The sequence below is a fragment of the Halichoeres trimaculatus genome, unplaced genomic scaffold (genome assembly GCF_033239565.1).
Source record: "Halichoeres trimaculatus isolate MK-OKI-2021-1 unplaced genomic scaffold, fHalTri1.1 fHalTri1_scaffold_1, whole genome shotgun sequence".
Classification (NCBI taxonomy): domain Eukaryota; kingdom Metazoa; phylum Chordata; class Actinopteri; order Labriformes; family Labridae; genus Halichoeres; species Halichoeres trimaculatus.
The window spans coordinates 23,998,626-24,021,222 of record NW_027437179.1 but is presented as its reverse complement, the minus strand read 5'-3'; the positions used below and the strand labels follow the sequence as shown (position 1 = coordinate 24,021,222).

General features: G+C 40.5%; 1 protein-coding gene across 5 annotated transcripts in view; it reads right to left on the bottom strand.

The window, feature by feature from the left end:
- Positions 1-1,617: 1,617 nt before the first annotated feature.
- scn8ab (sodium channel, voltage gated, type VIII, alpha subunit b) overlaps positions 1,618-22,597 on the bottom strand; it is a 51,362-nt gene continuing 30,382 nt past the window's right edge. For all 5 annotated transcript variants that reach the window (XM_074674473.1, XM_074674489.1, XM_074674456.1 and 2 more), the window contains exons 14-28: positions 22,351-22,589; positions 20,003-20,176; positions 19,407-19,763; positions 19,092-19,265; positions 18,663-18,956; positions 16,955-17,072; positions 16,634-16,788; positions 15,744-15,917; positions 11,050-11,172; positions 8,906-9,190; positions 8,766-8,819; positions 8,550-8,687; positions 8,019-8,123; positions 7,651-7,921; positions 1,618-7,190 (exon numbers count right to left, since the gene is read on the bottom strand). In XM_074674473.1, coding sequence (XP_074530574.1) covers positions 6,025-7,190; positions 7,651-7,921; positions 8,019-8,123; positions 8,550-8,687; positions 8,766-8,819; positions 8,906-9,190; positions 11,050-11,172; positions 15,744-15,917; positions 16,634-16,788; positions 16,955-17,072; positions 18,663-18,956; positions 19,092-19,265; positions 19,407-19,763; positions 20,003-20,176; positions 22,351-22,589 — 3,827 coding nt within the window. In that variant the 3' untranslated portion in view covers positions 1,618-6,024. The remainder of the gene's footprint in view (positions 7,191-7,650; positions 7,922-8,018; positions 8,124-8,549; positions 8,688-8,765; positions 8,820-8,905; positions 9,191-11,049; positions 11,173-15,743; positions 15,918-16,633; positions 16,789-16,954; positions 17,073-18,662; positions 18,957-19,091; positions 19,266-19,406; positions 19,764-20,002; positions 20,177-22,350; positions 22,590-22,597) is intronic.

Sequence of the window (22,597 nt, the reverse complement as noted above, 5' to 3'; positions counted from 1 at the left end):
CCTGCAAACTTTGTTCTTCTGACACCAGCCTCCTCTCCATTCCACCACAAACCAAGCACCAGATCTGGGGAGACCAAGTAGCCTACTCTCCATGGCTGCTCCCACCCTCTGGAACTACCTGCTAAGACTCATCCATGTCTGTACAGACCTGTCCACCTTCAGAAGACTCATCTGTTCAGAACAGCTTTTAATTTTGATTTTTTGCGAGACTGATTTTAGTTGCTTTGTGTTTTTATCCCTTTGTATAATATGTTGCTTGGCATTATAAGATTGGTTTGCTTTAAATTATTTTTAATTTTGTGTGCTGATTTTGTAAAGTGTGTTAGAGCATCTGAAAAGCGCTTCACAGATGAAGTGTATTATTTATTATCATTATATTATTGGTTTTGCTGTCTCCCTGTCTCTTTATCACTTTGACTAGTAGGCTGCACTATCATTTCTTTCACCGCCCCTCTTTCCTTTAAACAAACTTCACCTGCCCAAGGCAGCCCTGACCGATCCCAGTGATGTCCTACTTACTCTCACTCCCACCTCTGCAACCAAATCAGATCTGGTGCAAGAAGCACAGAAGCCATTGTGAAAGGTGGGGCAGTGGGGGCCAACAAATAAAATAAATATTGCAGCTTAAAGACATTTTTCATTTGTTGATGTTAAAAATAAAACAACAAAATCAAAGTGTTTCTTTTTTCATTTGCACCTTTAACTGATACATAAAACTGTTAGTTTTACAAAACCATACAATATCATTTAACAGTTATGTTTCAGTGAAAATCCATTCTTTTTTGTTATCAAGTGCAAGATACAGTATCAAATTATACACCGTCAATGATGCAATCCCAACATGCAGCACTGCAGGTAAGAAGTGAGGGACAAATGAAAAGCAGCAGGCTAATTTTTTTTTATTTTTGTCTTCATGGAATGTGCCTCTGCTCATTGTTCTACTTTTCATCTTGCTTTAGCCAGCTCTCCCTCTGCTTGCTAGCTGTGGGTAAGGAGGTGCTACACAGTGCACTGTACAGTCTGAGCCAATTGGGAACATGCTGCTGACTCAGCCCAGGCCACTGCATTCATCTATCTGCACTGCAGTGCTGTCTCTGCCTCCCCCCCACCCCACATACACACACACACACACATACACACACACTACTCCTCCCTCTCTCAGTGCACCACCTTACACACACACATACACACACAAAGAAGGGGGAAGGCAGGAAAGAAACACACATGCATGCACACACACACAATCACACACAAACACACCTGCTCTTACAGCCGTTTCAGCGGTGTTGCACCATGACACACCCAAAAACACCAACTCAAAACACGAGTGTATTCAAGTACTGATGACAGTGTGATTTAGGAATCGCTGTCCAATTTTGCATTTTTATTTCCAAATGACTCACTGTCCTCTGTGCAGTTCTAGCGATTCCTAGCAAAGAAACAGCAGCAAAATTCTCTCTTGTGTGGAAACACACACACACACACACACACACACACACACACACACACACACACACACACACACACACACACTTCAAAACTGAGCTGTTCAAATCTGAAGAGTGAATTCAAACAACATCATCAAATCTGAAGAGTGAATTCAAACAACATCATCCACATGTCTGAAAACATTACGTGTGATAAAAACGACACCAGCCAGAGGTGTAACTGGAGGCTGCTTTATTGTTTGGAAATAGATTCGTGCTCAAATGAAGATACCGTTCAGTGATTTTCATTTTATTGTCCCATGTGGTTGTGCAACACACGTCCTCTCTCTGACTGCATCAGTGCCAAGAGATAATGACAGACAAAAGTTGTTTTTTCTTAATTTAAGTTAGCCTATTTTCAGGAACAAAAAGAAATTATCTAATCTATTATAAATTACAAAATCATCTCTGTCATGCTACAAAAGAAATGGCCCCTTATAAGGATTGGTAAACCAACATTTGGAAATGAACAAAAGTGTTTGAACAGAAGGCAAGCTGTTCTCTTACTAGCCCAAAAGCCAGTAAGCAGAACACACAGAGAGAGCACTTGTACTACATGACTCTACAAGATGTTAGTCCAGACAGTCTAATCTAGGTGGTGAGTTTTCAGTTTACAAGTTAATTTTGAACTCAGTACATCATTTCTATCGTGCTCCATTTTGACTCACTCCCTCAGGTTTTTGAGATCCTTGCTGCTGATTTTTATTGACAGACTAAATAGGAAGCTAAAAAGGCACGTGCCGTTAAGAGATATTGCACCATAAACAAACACACAGACAGTTAAGACAGCTAACCCTTAAATCATTAGTTATATCATATCGAAAGTGACAGCAAAATTAAACGTCAACTCCAAACTGCAGCAGCGTGTTAATGGGGAAACATGAAGGAAGGTTAGAGCGGAAACGAGCAAAGAATTGTCACACAAAGAGTGAGCTGTGGCTCTTACCGGGGCACACTGATAAGCCAGCAGTTGCCTTCGACAGGCTGTGAGTGAGTGCATGTTAGTGTGTGTTTTCTCCTCTGTCTACGTTTGTATATATTGTGTGTTCAGTATACGAAACTAGGGGGCAAGACATCTTCACACGTACAAAAGGGTATGCTGGTAGTGCAATCCTCTCACCAAGGCAGGCTCCACAATTCTCAGCAAGCAGCCAGTACAACACCATGCATTGTACGCTGGTACCCAATATGCAGAAGTTTGCAGAATTTTGGTTTTTCTCTGAACGTACCACACAAAGAAAAAAACAGTATCATGTACACGCTGTGGTTCTGGTTTCACTTCAATGCAAGGACTGGACAGGGGACTATATATACTATATATATATGTAGTAGAATATATATATAATATATATGTAATAGCTCTGTATATGTATGTATTGAATTTTACAGTTTAAGTACAATTTCTGCTTTTAGTATAGATTCTTTTTGTTTACTCCCATCTTTTTTGTGAAAAGTGACTCAAAAAAATCTACTTCATCTAACAAATGTGTCACAGCCTAACAAGTGTGACAAGGGGTGTCAGCTGAAAGCCATTCTATTTACGGTTATTTATATTTAGTGTTAGATTAATAGCTGTAGTTTTTTTAAGTAATCCTGTATTTACAAAAAACTACACATGCTGTTAAAAGAAAATAATATATTACATTATTTAAAGTACCATAAAAAGTCTGTTCGTAGCTTTGTGCCATATAGAACATAGCCTGAACTGTGTTTATTTTTTATATTTTTTATTTGATTTTTTTTTAACCGAATGGATGTAAGTCTACTTTTAGGGTTTCTTTCTGTCATACGCACCTATATTTCCATGGTGATCTTGGAGAAAATGGACGGCAGTAGCTTTTATGCTTATCATTCAGAGTTTTATTTGGTTCAAGTTAACACCCACACTGATTTTGGAGATCTCATGCAGCAACTGGACCATAGAACTTTGAGAACGGATGAGGGAGTCACTCATAAACAGGAAGTGACATAACTGCACAACAAGAAGTGCAAAAGCAGTGGTGTAGTGCTTAGGCTCATAGTACCATAAGGATGCATCCAGTGCTCTGTTGGTTATTTTGGTATCTGTTATGCAGAAGAGCAAGATGAAGAAAAGTGGCAAACGAGAGGCTCAGAGCACTTGTTGAACACAGAAATCTGGGGCCCATCCAATGAGCAGCTAGAGTAGTGAGTAAGCTGCTCAAACCAACACATCCCAATACATTGTCATGACATCTCCTCACAGTGTTTCCTGTATTTGTGATTTGGGTGAACATTATTAGTGAGTTTGTTGAAATTGTGACCAGACTACAGTCCATAATGACTTAAACCACAAATGTAATCTGCCAATACAAGCGAGCAAAATGTTGCTGTTTCACTGAGATGCTTCTAGCCCTATAACTCTAAGCATTGTAAGCAGGAAGCACCACACTGGCTCCAGACCAGGCGGCCACCAAAATAAGGCAGCAAGCCGAGATCATTGTCCATCAACATAGCATAAAACAGAAAAGGTTAAAACATGATTTCATAAAACTCCCATCACATTCACTTGCATTTTGTTGGAGAGCTCATAATAGTACAGCTATAATATCTCCTGAGAAAAAGGGATGAATTTTTCAAGCATTGCATACATTTCTAGGGTCTCTCTGTCAAGTACTGACAGCGAAAAAACTGGATGGGCAGGGCATACTTCACCCAATCCCACTTCATGGACAAAGGGCAACAAGGGATAGCAAGGCAGATCTCTTTGGCTTCTCCATACACAATGTTTCTGTCACCCATTCATACATTTTCTGTTTCCAGTTAAAATAGGATAACATTAGCTCCAGAAAATTCATCCCAGCAAACTGCTAATTCTCTCAACATCATCTTCGATGTGGCTTATAAAAGTGCGTAAAGTAAGACTCACTAACGGTCAAAATATTACTGGAACATCAGGGAATAAAATTAAAAAACAAAACAAAACACACATATGTAAAGAAGCTACATGACATTACATGACATAAACTAAAGGATAACAAAAAGACTTTTCAGCCCTTTCAGAAAGGTCTAACCACTTACAGAGAAACATCAGAAGTAGAGTTTGCCAAACCTGTGAAATCCCCACACACCTCTCAGAGCCAACAGATGGACTCATAAATGCCCGCTCACACAAAAACTGAAGGCAGAATGGAACATTACATAGGTGCATACAAATTATAATTATAAGCATTAAGATTCAAGGTTTTGCACTGTTTAAAACATTTCAAATGAACAAACATGTCAGTCTCATTAAACACACGGACATCCGTTTCCACATCTTACACAGCCAAAATCTCCACAGCAGCAAAGAATTGTTTGAATTTCACCATCTGATGCACAACCTTGGTATTATTTACCCTCATATTGCATTCCTCTGTCTAAAGAGGGATCATTGAAACATATTATTACTTAAAAAGTGTTGTGTAATGACATTCAAATTCAGAACCTTTGAAGATGATTAACCCCAATATCTCTTATCTTTTTAAACATATTACTCTGAACTCTGAGCTTTCAAATTTTTGACAATGTCTCAATCTTACAGTCGAGCCACTGTTGTGGTCTGAGTATTAGTGTCTTGTGGACTATGATAATTCATGCAAGATTTCTGATCAAAACATGCCATCATGCAAGTCATTTCTATGCATTGAACAAGCACAATTATTTATGTATTTGTTTGGAAATCTTTCTGGGTAAATGTAAGCCCTTGGCCCGAGTTGACCCCATTATAAACAGACCCTTAACCAATTGGTGTGAAAGCCCATGTAAAAAAAAAAAAGCATTTCGATGTGGGTATAACAAAGATAAAATGAGTAGAAGAGTTAAGTGACATGGGCAGAATGTAGAATATTGTTCCTTTTTTTGTCTGTTTGCATTTTGCTGCTCAAATGAACAATTTCTAGCTTTAATAAAACAGAAGTATTTCCAACGCTCTCTGTCATATGTGTCTTTCACTCGAAAGTCATCTTTCCGTTGGCTCGTACAGAGTGAGTGTCATTTTGCTCGTCTTTACATATCAGTACCAAATGACACAGAGCGCCTCATTTGCTGCATGAGGAGGACAGTCCTTCAGCATATAGCAGCATCCTCATTTCCTTTACAACACTTGTCTTCCACAGGAATCCCGCTTTTGCATTCAGACGCTGAATTCCTTGTTCTCATTCTACCCCTTGGTGTAGAGTTACTGGTCCTAACAGTGGACCAGTGTTTAGTGAGCAATCTGCCTCTCAGCAGACACAGACCGTGCCTGTTTTTCATTCCCTTTTGTTGAGCTCAGTAGTCTGGACAAAACAAAGTCACACAGTATGCTGATTATGTTTGGTTTGACTGAAATTCAAGAGTCTTCAAGCTGTAACAGACCAAGCTGCTCCCCTCTGCGTCAATATAAGAATGAAGTCTGTAAACAAAAGTATTGAATTCTATATTCTGACTTGCAAATGAAATAATCTGTACATCTGTGTGGGTGAGATTCCTCTCGCTTTGCTTGAAGTTACATTATTATATTTTTTATTGTTATTACTGTGATTAGTATTCCAACACTCTAACATTTAGATTCCCTGATGTCTTTTTGGTTTCTTCCTTTCTCTTTCCTTCCCCCTTTGCCCTCGTTGTTTTCATCCTGTTTCTCCTTGTCAGGTTTGGTTACACTGTCATAGGAGGGCAGGGAGGCAGTTGAGGGGCTGCCCTCCTTCTTTTCCTGGTCCTGATTGTTTCCGCCATTCTCAGCTTTGTTATTGGTTGGTTTGCGCTTACAGACAAAACCGCGCCGGGCCAGGTAGGCACGGTAGGCCCTTTGAATGATTTTGGCTGACACCTCCTCCTGCTTGCGCCTCAGAGTTGTGGTGATTGGCTCGTAAGAGACCTTGGATGGATTTGCCGCCACAAAACGCTCCTCCATTTGTTGTCTCAACATGTCCAGCTCGCCACTGTCACCCAGCACACGTTTAGTGAAGGCAAACAGGATATCCAGGCAGTGGATGCGGTCGCCACTCACCATAGGCATGTCCATGGCAATCAGCTCAATGGTGTTGGGCTTGGGGACTCGAAGTGGGTGTTCAAGTGCATCAGCAAAGTCAGAAAGCTTGGCATAGGTGATGAACTGGGAGGCATCAGGGTCAAACTTCTCCCAGATCTCATAAAAGGTCTCAAAGTCGTCCTCACTGAGCGGGTCGGCGCTCTCCTCTGTGGCCACACTGAAGTTTTCCAGGATGATGGCAATGTACATGTTGACCACAATGAGGAAAGAAATGATGATGTACATGACAAAGAAGAAGATGCCCACAGACGGGTTGCCGCAGTCCCCAGTGGCAGGGGTGCCAGCATTCTCCAGTAAGGGGTCACAGTCTGGAGGGTAGTTTAGGATAGGCAGCAGCAGGCCGTCCCAGCCAGCTGAAGTGGTGATCATAAACAGGATGATCATGCTGTTGCCAAAGGTTTCAAAGTTGTACATGTCATCAATTCCAGCCCCGTGCTTTACGTAGCCAAAGTTAGACATACCAAAGATCGAGAAAATGAACATAACCAGGAAAAGTAGTAAGCCAATGTTGAACAAGGCAGGAAGTGACATCATCAGGGCAAACAGTAGAGTTCTGATTCCTTTGGCCCCCTTGATGAGACGCAGGATTCTGCCGATTCGAGCCAGACGAATGACCCTGAAGAGCGTCGGGGACACAAAGTACTTCTCGATCAGGTCAGCCAGAAACATTCCTAAAGGTTGAAAGAAACAAAGAGTCACAACAGATGTCTGCTGAAAATATGCAGCGTGTACTGATCATTTAATTTTTATCTAAACATGTCAGGAAAACAGGTGTGTTTACAGTCACTGGAGGATATTGTCTCTGTTCATCAAGTCTTTATATTATCTAACTGAAGAATGTTTCTAGATTAGTCCAAAGTGTAATTCATTATTTATTATTTAAACATGTACAGGAAATGACCAGCAAAGGGGAGATTGACCTGCTTTTTTTAATTTTATTAATTTCAAAATTTTCCAATATAATCTCCAAATGCTGCAAAGTTGACATTTATGTGAGTGTACTCCTCTAGCTCACATGGGACAAGTGACCTATTTTGTCAACCTGACCCTTTGAAAAATGTGATTAACTCATGGCAAATATTCCAGCTGCTTTAATTGAACAGTGTGAATACTTGGCTTTTAAATACTTGCCCACAATTGACAGGATGACCACAACCACATCAAAGATGTTCCAACCATTGGTGAAGTAGTAGTGACGGAGCGCAAAAAGCTTCAACAAAAACTCTCCAGTGAAGACCACGATGAAGACAAAGTTAACCCAGTAGAGCACTTCCTCTGTCTCCTTTGACTGATCATCTGTCTCCACCATCATGGTGACCATGTTGAGGCAGATGAGTATCATGATGGAGATGTCAAACACCTGCTGCGTCACAAAGTCAAACACCATGCCTTGGATCTTGTTCTGGGGAGAGATGGAGGGAGAGACAGAAGGTACTTGGAGCTATCATAATAATACTCGATAAACAAACAAATTTAACGACAAAGATGACAAAATTAACCTGAGGCCTGGGTATTGGTTTTTGTGGCTTTTTTGAACCTAGTTTCTTCATGGCATTGTAGTATTTCTTCTGCTCTTCTGTCATGAAGATATCTTGACCTCCAAAGTGCAGGGACAAAAAAAACAAGTTGGTTACAATCTACAAAAAAAAAACTTTAATTCCAGTGCTAAGTCTGAAACACTTGTAGGGTTATCTCATAAACTCTATTAACATACAAAATATCTTGTTTCTTTGACCATCTTAGAGAAATACTCTTCTTTTTACTCCAACAATTAAACCACTCATCACTTCAGTCTAAACAGTAAATATGAATCTACATTGCTAGGTTGACTGGAAACTTTCAAGATCCTCCTCTAAAATACATGAACTAATATCACCTTCGCCAACCTACCCAGTAAGCCATTATTTTAAATGACAGAAAAGCAGTGATCCTCATCATCCACCTGATTCCTAAAAGCTGTTTTTTCCTAAACAAAATAATCCATCACATAGCTTGCTTTGAGATACAAAAGTAAGGAAAATCAATCTTATCTTTTTCTTTTGTTGGTTGAAGTTATCGATGATGACACCAATGAAGAGGTTTAAGGTGAAGAAGGAGCCAAAGATGATGAAAATGACAAAGTAGATGTACATATATAAGTTGTCCTCGTAGACAGGCTGGTCCTCCACCTGAAAAGCACAACATCAAGTCAACAATTTTACAGAAAGTGGACACCTAAGTTAGGCTTTTAATTTGCCAAAGCTTACCTTTCTGGAGTCTATTGCTGCATACATAATGTCCATCCAGCCTTTGAATGTTGCCTAAAGTAGGCAGACACACTGTGTTAGACACCGGTTATACACTTAAATTTAGAGAAGAAAAACAACAGACACCTAATGTTCCTCACCACTTGTAGAAGAGCCAGGTATCCAGCACCCACATTGTCAAAATTGATCTTCACATTTTTCCATCTGACTTCACTGTAGTTTGCATTAATGAGTGCAAAACACTCTGTTTTGTTGTTGACATCCTCTTTATCAAAGTACTCCTCTGCGGTCTCGTTGAAACAGTAGTAATACTTCCCGGCAAACAGATTGACACCCATGATGCTAAAGATGAGCCAGAAAATGAGACACACCAGCAGCACATTCATGATGGAGGGGATAGCACCCACCAAGGCGTTCACCACAACCTGTGGAGAACAGCGAGCGAAACAGAAGCTCTGTGAATTAGCATCTACACAGTAGCAGCACAGAGATATCCAGTATCAAGAAAATCAACACACACAGAGATAGAAACGCACACTCTCCCTTTCTATTATGGCTTCTGATTAATTTACTGACTTTTCAGCCGAAGAAGCTCATCGTGACTAAAAACTAAGGGGTGTGACAATATTTTTGGCTCATGGTAAAGCAACATATTCAGGTAAGAGTATGAAGTCTGATGGAACAAATTTATACAATGTTAAAATAAATATAAATGACCAACAGTAACTTTATTTTCCCAATATCTCAAAATAATTTCTTAAAATGTCCAAATCAGTTTTAGTTTTGCTTAGAGTAGGCCTTTGAGGTAAAGAGCATTTGTAAAGTTGTTTGACTAAAAGTTTCTCAGCTTTGTCAATCATATTTCCAATTCTCTAGGAGGTCAGCGTTGCTGGTTTGGCAAATCAAAGTTAATTAATTATAAATTGCTTCAAAGTTGAATCCATTCACAGATCATGGCACTGCAATACATTTCCAGCATAGGTGCCAGCTTAGCTTAGTGGTGATGTGTGGCAATGTTTTACACTACAGTATATTGTTGCACCCCAAAAACTGTTATTCTTCCAGGTTTTCAAATTTGTATTGAACAGAAATTTATATTCTTTTATAGCCAAGTAACGCTAGAGCAGGTTGGGAATCAAAAAGTTATGAGCTTAAAGAAGAAACCTTAAGAGTGTGCATTTCTTAACACGTAGGTGCCATGGCAAAGATTAACAAAAAATAAAAATAAATTGAAACAAAAAACTGCACATATCAGGCACACAAGGTTATTTCTTCCTGTTATCTGCCTAATAGTCTAAAGGCAAAGCATCAGTATGATAAAACTACTGCAAAATGGTACTTATAAAAATCATGGTCATGGTAGAAGTAGGAATGAGTGAGGATGGTAAGGGGGAAAGGGGGGTATGCAACCAGAAGTTTGTTGTTCTTCCAGTGTGACAATGCCAAAGCCAAACTCTGATAGGATCAGGACACTAAAGGCAGAGCGACAGTCAAAGGATGCTGAGCTTAGACACTGGCAAGTTTGGTTTTTCTGCCCAGCAACAACAAGAGGCTGATCAAAACTCATCACACATTTAGATAATGATCACAGAACCAAATGAAGACTTCTTTCTCAGGCTAAATTTAGTTAGTTGCTGGGCCCAAATGGGATCAAAATGAAGTGCCACAGTCTGTAGATACAAACATACAGATATTAATTCCGTTTTGCATACTTTTAATTGATCACGTTTACAGGAAGCACAAATGTCAAATCATTTTGTCAAACTGTGGGCCCCACCGGTTCTTCACCAAGTATGACTTTGCTCAGAAAATCTGTGGTCTCCATTCATTTTCTCCTGTGATTCTGTATTAACACTTTTGTGTGATGGCTCAGTCAAACCTCTAGTTGTTCACCCAGCTGGTATAAATGCTCCAAACCAGAATTTATACTTGAGCATGTTGCATCATTCTCATTACATCCGTGTTTTGGGTTTGGTATTTCATAAAGCATCAGGTTGATTTTAAGCTGTTTTCCAAATCTTAAGTCACTGCAGATTGCTCCATCATAGCACTAAATCTATAAAATATGAAATGAAAAAAATATGATAAATCAAATCAGATGTATTGTGACCATCTGAGGTGATCTGCACCCATGCAAAAAAGCTTCTCACTCATCAAAGCTTTCGTCTACTTTGGTCTCTTAGGGGTATTTTTATATTTGCTATGTTGCCATCTCTAGCATGCGTTGCTGCTTTTGTCTAGTTTGCATGCAGACGAACCAACTGTCTGGTATCTTGGGTCTTACCCTCATCCCTTCAAAACGTGACAGGGCCCTGAGGGGTCTCAAGGCCCTCAGTGTCCTGAGTGATTTAATCGGACCTAGATCGGAGTAGCCCAATGCATTAGCTACAAGGCTGACTATAGACACCTACACAGATAGGGACAGAAGGAGAGGAAAGAGACAGAGGCAAAGGAAGAGAGGACCCACATAGTTAGAGGGAATATAAAGAGAAAAGTGGGTCCTGTATATACTTGCTAAAGGGTTATAGACAGTACAAGGAGACTTGTATAAGTGGTGTACGTAGATCTAGATAACATAAAGTTAAACAGGGGTAATTACATAAGTTAAAAAGTGCATATGACACAAGCTTTCTTTGTCTTTTTTGTGTTTGTTTGCTTCTGTTTGTGTTTGGTTTAGTTTGGCAAGCCAGTCTGGCGTGAAAACCAGCTTAACAGCACAGTGAGCACACCTGGAAAGAAACTTGTGGTTGACACAGTGAGAGGGAGAGAAGATAAAGAGTCAAACAAAGGGAAAAAATTAGAGGAGAGATGTATTCACAAACACTAAATCAATGTGACACAATAATATACACACAGTACACAGTACAAAACAGTACAGTTTCCACACCAGAGAGCATCGCACTTAAAGAGGGGAGAGAAAAACGCAGAAGGTTGAGGACAACTTTCAGGGTTAGAAGAGAGAGGATAACCTGTGAAAGTAGGAGTCCCAACACAGCACATAAACCTTACCCTGCACCCTCACACATCGACCCCCAGGCCCTGTCGACTGCTGCAGAATGTCTCTCTTAACTTAAAGAGAGACAATAAGAGGAACCTGCTGTGAGAGAGAGGACAGGTCTATGTTAGGCCAAGATTTTGCACGGGAAAGTCAACACATAGTCCGAGCTCACACCCTAACAGACTCATTGCCCTGGCTCTGCTTCCCTGTCCGTTTTCTGATGTGTCTCCTCCTGCTGTTAAGTTCTTCTTTTTCCTCTTCACATATCCATAGATATGAGTGGTGGTGAAAGAAAACAGGAGGAGGGTTATACCAGGATGCTGGGGCTAAGTGTTGAGCCTCTCTGAGGTATCTTGGGCCTAACTTGATGAAACACTGGTGAAGGGCGGTGCCCACTTGAAAACACAGTTGATGTGTTAGCACTTGCTGCCCCTTTGGTTCAATGGTCCGGTAGTGGGGGACTAAAAGAGGCTATGTGGTTTGTAAAGTAGGAGAGGAGGGTCCTTGATAGAGTATCATATTTTTCAATAGGGTTCAGGGGCCTTAGGCTTTAAAGTGACTGGGAATTTACTGTCACCCAGTTCTGCTGCTCCATCTTCTCTTCAAATATGGCCTCTACGTGTGCTGTAAAACCAAGAAGTGTTAAGATACCCAAAGGAGTTGAACACTTATTTTTATTTGTTGAAGAAGGGTTATGATGCTCATTTTTCAGGCTTTACATTGTATCTCAAGGCTTTATAGAAGTGTTACATTCTTTGATTATCCTTTCAGCCTTACTTATTCTTTTATTTCTTATGAATTAACACTGTAAGCACAGTTGTTTGTTCTTCAGTTAATAAAAACACATCATCTGGTTCACTGAAACAGCAGCAATAGTAGGTATAACTAACTTTCCTGCAGCAGAAGCTGTGATCTTGGTTGTTTACAAAATACCCAAAGCAGTGCTCCTTTGTCCTCATCTAATAAAACCCAACCCATTTCTAAACAATAACTATGATTGGTCAAGCATATATGACTTCAGTGGGAGGATAGTTAAGAGTGACTGCAGCTCTGGATCCACCTGCAAGTGAAAATGATCGTATGCTGGCTGATGGGTCTTGTGACACCAGGCTAGTGTTGATCTCACTAAATCTGTGTGACTTTTGTTAAAAAGACATTAAAAACGTCCTACAGCGTCATTACATGACTATTTCACCGTACATGTACCTCACATTTTGAAACTATGCCCACAGCTAGAATTGACATCCAACATTTTAATTAAATACCTATCTCTAAAATATGGAAAGCATGATACCACATCTTTAGGTCTATTTTGGCATTATCATGTGTTTAAGAGGGAGAAAGAGTTTAAGTATCTTGTAAACATTGAATCATGTAAAATTAAACCTGGCCAGTGCTGAAAAGTTAGCATCTGTTAACACCTGATTCTCCAGAAAGTGGGCTCAGCTGGTGCTGGAAATTTGCCCTTAGGTTAGAACTAAAAGATGTGAGCATACATAAAAAAAACTTTTTATGTCTCTTTCAAGTTAAGTTAACTTTGCAACCCTGCAGCTTCTAGACAATATTAATTAATTCCTTTTTTTTCATTTTAACATCAATTATTGCATTTGCATGAGCATTTTTCACTGCAGAACTTTTTTCCCATCGATTTGTTTATAAACCTAGACGGTATGTATCCCCAAATACCACTCATGTGGAGAGTAGCATAAACTGAAAGATAAGCAGAGGAAAACCAAAAACACATAGTATACTGTACATTAGTGAACAATACTCAAATTACAGACAGATAGGCACCACCAGTCAAGGACAGTGGAGCATTGGTGGTTGGGGGACAAAGGACAATTTACAAACCCACACCTGACCCAGCACGACATAAAACAAATAACCAAATACATTCAAGATGTTAAGGACAAGACAATTTACGGTGGGTTCTGAGATTTATTCAAGAATTCAGAGAAAATGTCTGAATTAGGAGCAAAGGTCAGAGGTTGTGTATTTAAATGTGTTAAGGGCTCCATGGTTTGTACCAGTACTTTAAAAGAAGCCAACATTTAAATACTATATTTGGCTGTCACTATCAAACATATCAATCAACATATCAAAATAACAGAAATATGCAAAGGTTGATGATGCTGTAAATTCAGTGTTGTCACATTTTCACTGATTCCGACTTTAATTTATGAATTCTGAGATAAATCTCTGAACTTTCTGAACTCACAAAATTCTCACCGCATTGAGAGACACACTGAAGTAATGCTTTTCAGTTTGTGGAAAAGTGCAACTTTCTGAAAAGCAGTCAGTACTTCACAGTGACATCCCGCACTTTTATGGTCATTAGCTCAGTTGGAGAGGACTCTAACCTAAGCAGATCATACAACCCCTGACTCGCAGTAACGTTGTTGTATTATGGTCCACTTCAACTTCCTGTTTGCACAGGAAATACATCACATTACAGGTACAGTTAGACTGAGCATGGTGTGCCTTTCAGACACCACAACAAGTTGCCCATGAAAAAAACACTAATGCACAAAATGCATTTCAGGGTTTGTTGCACTTACTGTTACAGTTTCATTTTACATATCAGTTCATGGCTGGTGTCTGAGTTCATGACTTGTTACTCGTTCCAGGTAGGAAGCCACGTATTACATCTTATGCTGCGTTTCCACCAAACAGTACGGGTCGGTTCAGTACGGTTTGGGACGGTTTGGGACAGTTATGTCTCATCCCGTTTGCGTTTCCACAGCAAACTGTGCCCTCTCGTGGTGGGCGGCGTGTAAGCCGCATGCCGGAAGCCACAGCTGGTAAACAATAGCGCGACGCCGTAGCAGCTTACCCCGTGATTAAATCCAACAAAGAAGAAAACGCGACACAGTAAACAAAGAGCATGGAAGAAAGACATGCAGCATTTCGTCCTCTCTGTGATTTTCATGTAACTCTCTGTTACAAAGTGCAATCAAGATTCGTTTCAGAGAAGTCTGTGTGCTGCCAGGAGAAATGCAGCCGCTGTCGGGGTAAGTGACGATTCTTTTGACCAATCAACCGTCTGCAGTGTGTTGCTCCACCTCCCGAGAGCGGATCGGTTCAGTCTGGCACCCATACGAAAGGGTCCCAAAAAAGTGGGACGGCTCGTCTCGGTTTTTAGGGATCCGTCCCGGGATGAGTCTGTGGAAACGCCGCTAGAAGCGCACCGTACCGAGACGAACCGACCCGGACTGCTTGGTGGAAACGCGGCTTTTGCCTTTCATACGGTATGCCTTTCTCGTACTGTGTAAAGATTTACACATCAAGTTTTAGGAATAATGCGCAGCTCTCCATGTGCAGTCTGTGTTACAAGGAAGTAAGGACCCAATCCTATTGGGTCTTTGTGGAAACCATGTAATGTGTGATTTTTTATACCAACCTTTAAATAATGCTCCAGGAATAAACATATCATGCATGAACATCAGTAAAAAAAATAAACCATATGGGTCAAAAAGATCATCAGGAAGATAAACACTGAATGACTCAGCAGTCCTGAGGAAAATGAGCTTTTGAACTTATCAGGGTTTTTAGATATTTACAAAGTGAGCAATTAATATATAAATATGACACTTGTATGGAATTTTTTAAGAAATCACTGATCTTATTAGTTTACTAGTGGACTCTACTACTGCTGTGGTTTATATACATACTCTTACAAAGACCACAGTCTCTCCACTATAATGACTTCACATCAAATTAAGTTTAAGTTGAAAAAATTGCGTGACAGCAAATGTGGTCAAAAATCTTGAGACACAAAGCCTCCTTGTATGACCAACATGCACCTCAAAAGAAATGTTCTCTGTCACTAAGTCGTTTTAGCTTTGTCAAGATAAAAGGAAGGCATTTTCAGTGCTGTAGACTGGTTTAGTTGTCCTGTGAGGCTGTTAAGTCAATCCATTCATATCAGCAACACTGTTGCACCATCAGAAAACCAAAAATTGGTATATAAATGTACTTACATCCACAATGAAGAAGTCCAGCCAACACCAGGCATTTGTGAAGTACTTGACAAAGCCGTAGGCCACCCATTTCAGCAACATCTCCAGGATGAAGATGTAAGTGAACACCCGATCAGCATACTCCAGAATGATGCGGACCGTCTTCCTCTGTTCAATATACACATCCTCAAAGGCCTAAAGAGAAACAGCGAGACATTGAGGACAATCACTGTGCTAATCTCTAGCATGTGCATTTGTTTTTATTTGTAGTATTCCTTCCTCTTAATGAACTTTCACTGTTTTCATTTATTTTTCTACCTACTGCTTATTGACAGCTTTTAGTAAATTGCCTTTAAATGTCCATATAATTTTATCCCATTCTAATCATTTTATCTCCATTTTCTTTCTTGCTGTAGTCAACTTTTATTGTCAGTTTCTCTTCTTCCGCCAATTTTACGCACTTTGGGTTTTAATTTTCCATTAACAACAGGTGCTTTATCAATAAAGTTTACTTTAATTCAGTTTTACCCTTTTCTATTGGCTGTATCTGATCTCCATCACATAAGCCTTTTGATTTGGCCTCAGACCTCCCCCCTCTATATAACTGCAAACCTAAGCTGGGTTCTGCTGGTTTAAAGGTTGGCGCATTACAGCACTTAGCTATCCATCAGCAACAATCATATCAAGAGCTGTTGCAGAGGAAAAGGAAGTCAAGAACTTTTGTCACTATTTATGCATTTCCTTATAATTATCTCATTTCCTGAACAAATGCATGTTATTTTTTTAATTTAGAGTTTCTTCTTTTACATCAATTATTATACCAGTAAAGCACTTAAAACTTTGGAGAGCCTATCCATAAGTGGAAACACTCAGATGCTTGTGTATGTTTGTGTTTGCGTTTGTGGTCTTACCAGGGCTCCACTGCTGAGCAGGATCATGAAGATGATGAGGGTTTCAAACCAGTTGTGTTCTACAATCAGGTAGCAGGTCTTTCTCAAGAACCACCAGTGTTTCCCCCATCCATGAGTGATGGGAACATCACAGCACTTGTATTTGGCCACACACTCTGCATGGTAATTAAAACACAATTACTCTTGTACACATGAGAGAAAGATATAGAATGTAAAAAATCAACACAGAGACTTCAATGCACAAAGTATAGTGTTTATTACTGACCCCTGTCTGTCTAGTGTTGCAGTGAGTGTAAGAGTTAGTTATTAAGCACGACCTACCATCCGTCCAGCAGGCATCAGGGTCAACGTACTCCTCCACTACTTCCACCACAGCGACTTCCTCCACATCAGGTTTGATATCTATCGTGCTGCCCTCAGACGAGCTGGTATCATCCAGCTAGGGCAAACAGAACAACAGAGAGATCAGCTCAACATCTGACTTTCTCTCTGAACTTCCCAGGCTCAACAGTGAGGAGCCAGCAGGTAACTACGGCACAATGCCAGCTTAGCCATTATAGTAATTCCCCCTTGGGTTTATATGCATGACATGATTTATTGCTGGAGGTAAACATGTTGTAGCCATGAAGAGTGGTTGGATCTTCCTCTGGCACCTCCTACTCTGCACGGTTATTAGAAATTGACAGGGAAGTCATTACATTTGCTCAGTGATTAATCACACTGGTAATCACGGTTACTGTAATGCATGCACACATTAAGATTCCTTGTGTGTTTGTGAACAAGCAAATGTAAGAGTAAGAAAACAAAATAAGAACAATATCTGCAGTCGCAAAAAAAATGTTTCAAACTGATGAGAGTTAGATGTTAATGCTCATTACTGTTTCATGTTATTGTATTTACCAGCTCAGCTAATTTCATTCAGCTATTTCTATGTACTGACATACCGATGTTTTTTGTTTCAAGTTTTTTGTGTCATACACGATACAAAAACATGTACTGTAACTAGCTCCCATTGGGCGAGGACCGTAAAAATGAGTGTCTTAGTGAAACTTACCAATAAATCATGCAATATCTGAACAATGGGTCAAGGTGAGGCAGGGCAAACTAACCAAACCTCAGCAGAAGAGCAGCTTTATCGCCATTAACTCTAAACACTCGAACACATACAGAAACACTCAGCCAAATCAATTCACTTGGGAATGATACTGCATTTTACAATCTTAAGTCGTCAGCAAAGGCCGCATTCACATTTCTCTCTGCTTCCTCTCTTCCCACTTTCTTTCAACCAAACAGCCGAATGGATTCCTGCCCCTCTGATTGGCTGTCAGCTGCTCTGTCTGTGTCTCCTCCCTGCAGTGTTCCCCGTGGCTGCCTGTGGTGCAGGGAGGATTGGTGTGTTGTTGGTGGAGGAAACCCAGTGGAAATATGGACTTGGTGCAGGTCCTGTAGTGATGCTGCTGCATTATCTCCTCTCTTCCTGCTACAAACCAGGTCAAGGTGACCCATGAATCATACTTCTCTACAAGCTTTGGCTCTCCCTTATCCTTCTCACACATTTGTACCATACAGTAGACAAAATGTTAGTCTGGTCCGGTCAGGACTGCCTTTCTATCTTTCCCTCTAGAGTCAGCACTCAGGCTCATTGTGTCTAAATGGATGTGCTAAAATGTCAAATAAACTCAATGTCTTCAGCACTGCAGCTTAGGCTTGTTCTGCTTAATGGATCTGAAAATGCTGTATGGGCACAAACATACACACATTCACACACCTGCACACAGACTCGTTACATCACTTTATATCATATGCTGAACCTTGGGATTTTTGAGTACATTTAGGAATTTATAATCTTTCAAATCTGGCATTGACCCAAACCCCAATATTTGGAATTCTTACAGTTTTCCCAAATATGACCTGCTGTATTCCCCTATCATATAAATTAACCCACATTATCAACAAACTCTAAAACAAGCAAACCTTTGTTGTCTCTTGACTAACATCTTTCTATTATTCTTGCACTTTTTTCACTCACATCTTTGCTGTTCTCCACATCCGATTCACTGCTGAAATCTTCCGTGTTGAGGTTTTCAAAGTCTGACTCGCCAACAGCAATGGGAACACAAACGGTGAGGTTGGGGTTGTGGATGAAGGACATGTAGTCTTCTTCAATCATATACTTTCCCACGCTGCTCCCAATGCCACTGGTCGTCCCATTGCCATTTTTAGCATAGTCCAATTCACGGTTGATGTCCACTGTGTGGTTCGCAATGCAGTTCAGCTTCTTCTCATACATTTCATCCAAGGGCTTCTGTTCGTCCTCTATAGGCTGTAAGTCCCAGTGAAAAGAAGACCACCATGAAAAATGTGTCTGACTATAACCCACATTTATATATATAAAAAAAAAGTTAAAGTTTGGGCTTAAAAAATCAACAACCAATAATTTAAAAAAATTTATCCTTACCTTCTTAAGGACCGTGGCTACAAACAATCTCATGTTAATCTTGAGCCAGGCGATCCCTTTCTTAATGCGAGCCACTGCCAGCTGGAGGTTGTTGGGCTCACCGTCATCATCTGTGGCAGCGAGGTTGTCCGCACTGAATGAGCTCAGCAGCAAGGCCAGGAACAGGTTTAGCACCTCAAAGAAGACACCGAAACAGCATTAAATGGATGGCTCATAAGAAGTGAAACTCCAACAGGCTACTATTAACTTCCATCAGCATTTATTAGAGTGGGGGGTAGTTTATTGGGCTTTGATATAATCAATGTATGGTCTTACCACCAGGTTTCCAATGACCATGACCATCATAAAGACAATCAGGCACATGGACTGTCCGGCCACCTCCATACAGTCCCACATGGTCTCAATCCATTCCCCACACAACACTCTGAACACGATAAGGAAGGAGTGGAAGAAGTCGTTCATGTGCCAGCGAGGCAACTCACAGTCTTGGGCAATCTTACAAACACAGTCCTTGTAGCTTTTGCCAAACAGCTGCATTCCCACGACGGCAAAGATGAAGACGATGATGGCAAGCACAAGAGTCAGATTACCCAGAGCGCCGACTGAATTACCGATGATCTTGATCAGCATGTTGAGGGTGGGCCATGATTTGGCAAGTTTGAACACTCTCAACTACAAGAGAAACAAGACACTGGATTACCTCACCGTTGAACTTTAATACAGGCATAATCTCATCCTTGATTTTGAGCTTTGTAGAAAAAAAAAGTTGCACTACTGTTTAAACAAAACTACTTTCCCACTGTGACAGGACAATATTTCATCTGACAACATATTTCTCACAAACTCTGTGTGATGACCAAAGGCGGTCAAAGAAGGGGTGAACAAATGCAGACAACCTTGCATCAACCTACCAATCGGAATGATCTGAGCACTGACAGACCCTCCACATCAGACAGTCCCAGCTCAACTAAACTCAGAGTCACAATGAAGCCGTCAAAGCAGTTCCAGCCTTCCTGGAAGTAATAGTAGGGATCCATGGCTACAAGCTTGGCAAACATCTCACCGGCAAAGATACCTGTGAAAACCTGTATAAAAAAGAAGAAGAAAAAAGCAGAAAGTTCAGTTTGTGCCTTGCTTTTTTGCTCAACAATTTAATTTCGTTGGTGACTTTCAGAGCCAAAGAGGCATTTTTTATAAACACATCAGATGTCACTGATGTTTTAAAATAAACCATGACACCAGTTTTACAGGGCTGCAGAGATATTGAGCAACTTTGCAACCGCTGTTCTTGCTCGAAAAAGCGCTTAAATGGCTGAAACACATGGTCTGTTTGTTAACATGAGTCTGTAGTCCTGAAAAATGAAAGCTTTTAATCAAAGGAAACTCTAAGTGCCTCAGATCTTTAAATAAGTACAGTATATATTTGGATCCTCACACTGGTGAGAGGAGCACTTTTTCTCACACCTTGTCCCACTCTGTGCAGCACTCAATGCATCTGCTCTTTTTTAAATTATGTTCGAGTATGTCTAAAACTTTAACAGATATTTGAGTTTTTGGTGAAAAATGTAAGGCATTGTTACTTTTATTCCAGGATTTAGCTTGACAATGATAAAATACTTTTTTTTAAGGTTGAAAAATTTGCTATTTGTAAAAATATTACAGCACCTTTGAGGGTAAAGTAATTTTGCATAAGGGGACAGGCCTTCTTAAACTTATGCATGTGTCTTTAGCGTCAAATAGGGCATATGTGCTAACAAGCAGATATTAGTTTTCAATTTGATGGTGTTATGGACCAGTGCTAATGCAAATTAGCATATTAAACTTGTCCCTGGTTGCATGTTAAGGGGGCCTTAAGAGTAGAATAACCCATCTCTGATTTATGATTGCTGCATTTGCTAGAAATTTAGAATCAAATTCTTCTGTACTGCTTTTTATAAAAGTTATATTTTGGGCATTTATTCAGAGAGGATTGGATGGTGGACAAAGCAGGAAACAGGGATAGGGTGGAGAGTGGCCTGCGGGAAAGGTGTCACAGGTTGGATTAAACCCAGACTGCTTGATCGAGGGCTAGCCTCATTAGGCACGCAACCTAGGCTGCTAGGCTACACTGGCGCCCCCTGTACTGGTTTGTAAGTAACATTGTCTGATTTCCAGAGACTGTGCCTGAATGAAATAATCCCCCTCTTTCTAATGTGTCCTTACCTTTCAACCATCCATCTTTGGAAAATTAGAGCCAAGACATTTGCCCTCAAAAAATTCTTTCAGGAAATAAAACGAAAATGTGACAGAAATATGCGTATTGCTTTAATTTCTTTCAACTCTGAATAATAACGGCACAGGGTTAAAAAAAAAAAAGCTGGGTTTTCTTTTACTTCAGAAATCTTGAGCACATAATGAAATAGCTGCCTTGCTAACTTTGTGTGCTGCTGATAAGAAATGGATTTGGTTTTGCTTGCAGTGAGGACTCTTCTGAAAGGGCAAGGTCGTAAAGCAGAGCGTTTGTGTTTCAGCGGAGCTCACAAGGGGCTGTAGTATTCTGAGCTGCCATCCACCCAACAGCTTATCTTTTGCCCAATCAGTGCTGCAGAGAACACCCAATGATTCATTCTGCACCATCCATCCAGCTGATTCCTCCAACTTCAGTTCCTGTTTTATTCCTGACAGGTTGCCAATCCCTATGACCTCATTTCCTGTCTTAACATTGGTCCAGTGCCAGTCGTGCTGCCCTCAGACAGCTGTGCACCGCTGATACCTGACAGCAAGGGCAGAGCACCGACAAATCAAAATGTCTGCTGCAGATTTCATTAATATTTACTAAGCCTAACAAGTCTTGCAGAGATCAAACTACATTACCATGACAGCAATTCTGTGATTCTCTACGTGTGTGTTTATGAAAGAGTGGGAAAGAGTCAGTCAGAATCCAGTAGAGTAGAGGTAAGCAGGATGCAGCGCAAAGCAAAAAGTGACCTGAGTGGGGGTGATGGGAGTTTGGGGAGCAGGCTGGCCGGCTGCATTAAAATGGAACTAAATCTTTAATGAGACCCCATCAGAGTCCTATATTCACTTTCACTGTGTGTATTCTTAAGTGCACATACCAAATGATGCATTGATGTACTGGTTTGAGGTTATGCAGTTGGGGAAAACTGAACTTGGAAAGCTTTAGCAGAGATAATGTGGCCCTGGCAAACATAAAATAATAACACAGATAAAGAGCAGTGGTATAAGAGAGGAGAGGAGAAGAAGAACTGCAGTTTCTCACCAGGTTTCCAGTAGCAAGGACATCCTCAAAGTGCGGCGTCATGGGGTAGTGCTCCATGGCCATGAAGAGGGTGTTGAGGACGATACAGATTGTAATAGCCAGGTCGACAAATGGATCCATGACAATCAAATAGACTATGTGTTTGATCTTCAGCCAGATGGGACAGCATTCCCAGATCAGGAAGACGTTGGAAAACTTATACCAGCAGGGAGGACACTTTCTCTGAGACTCCTCCAACTCTGCAGGG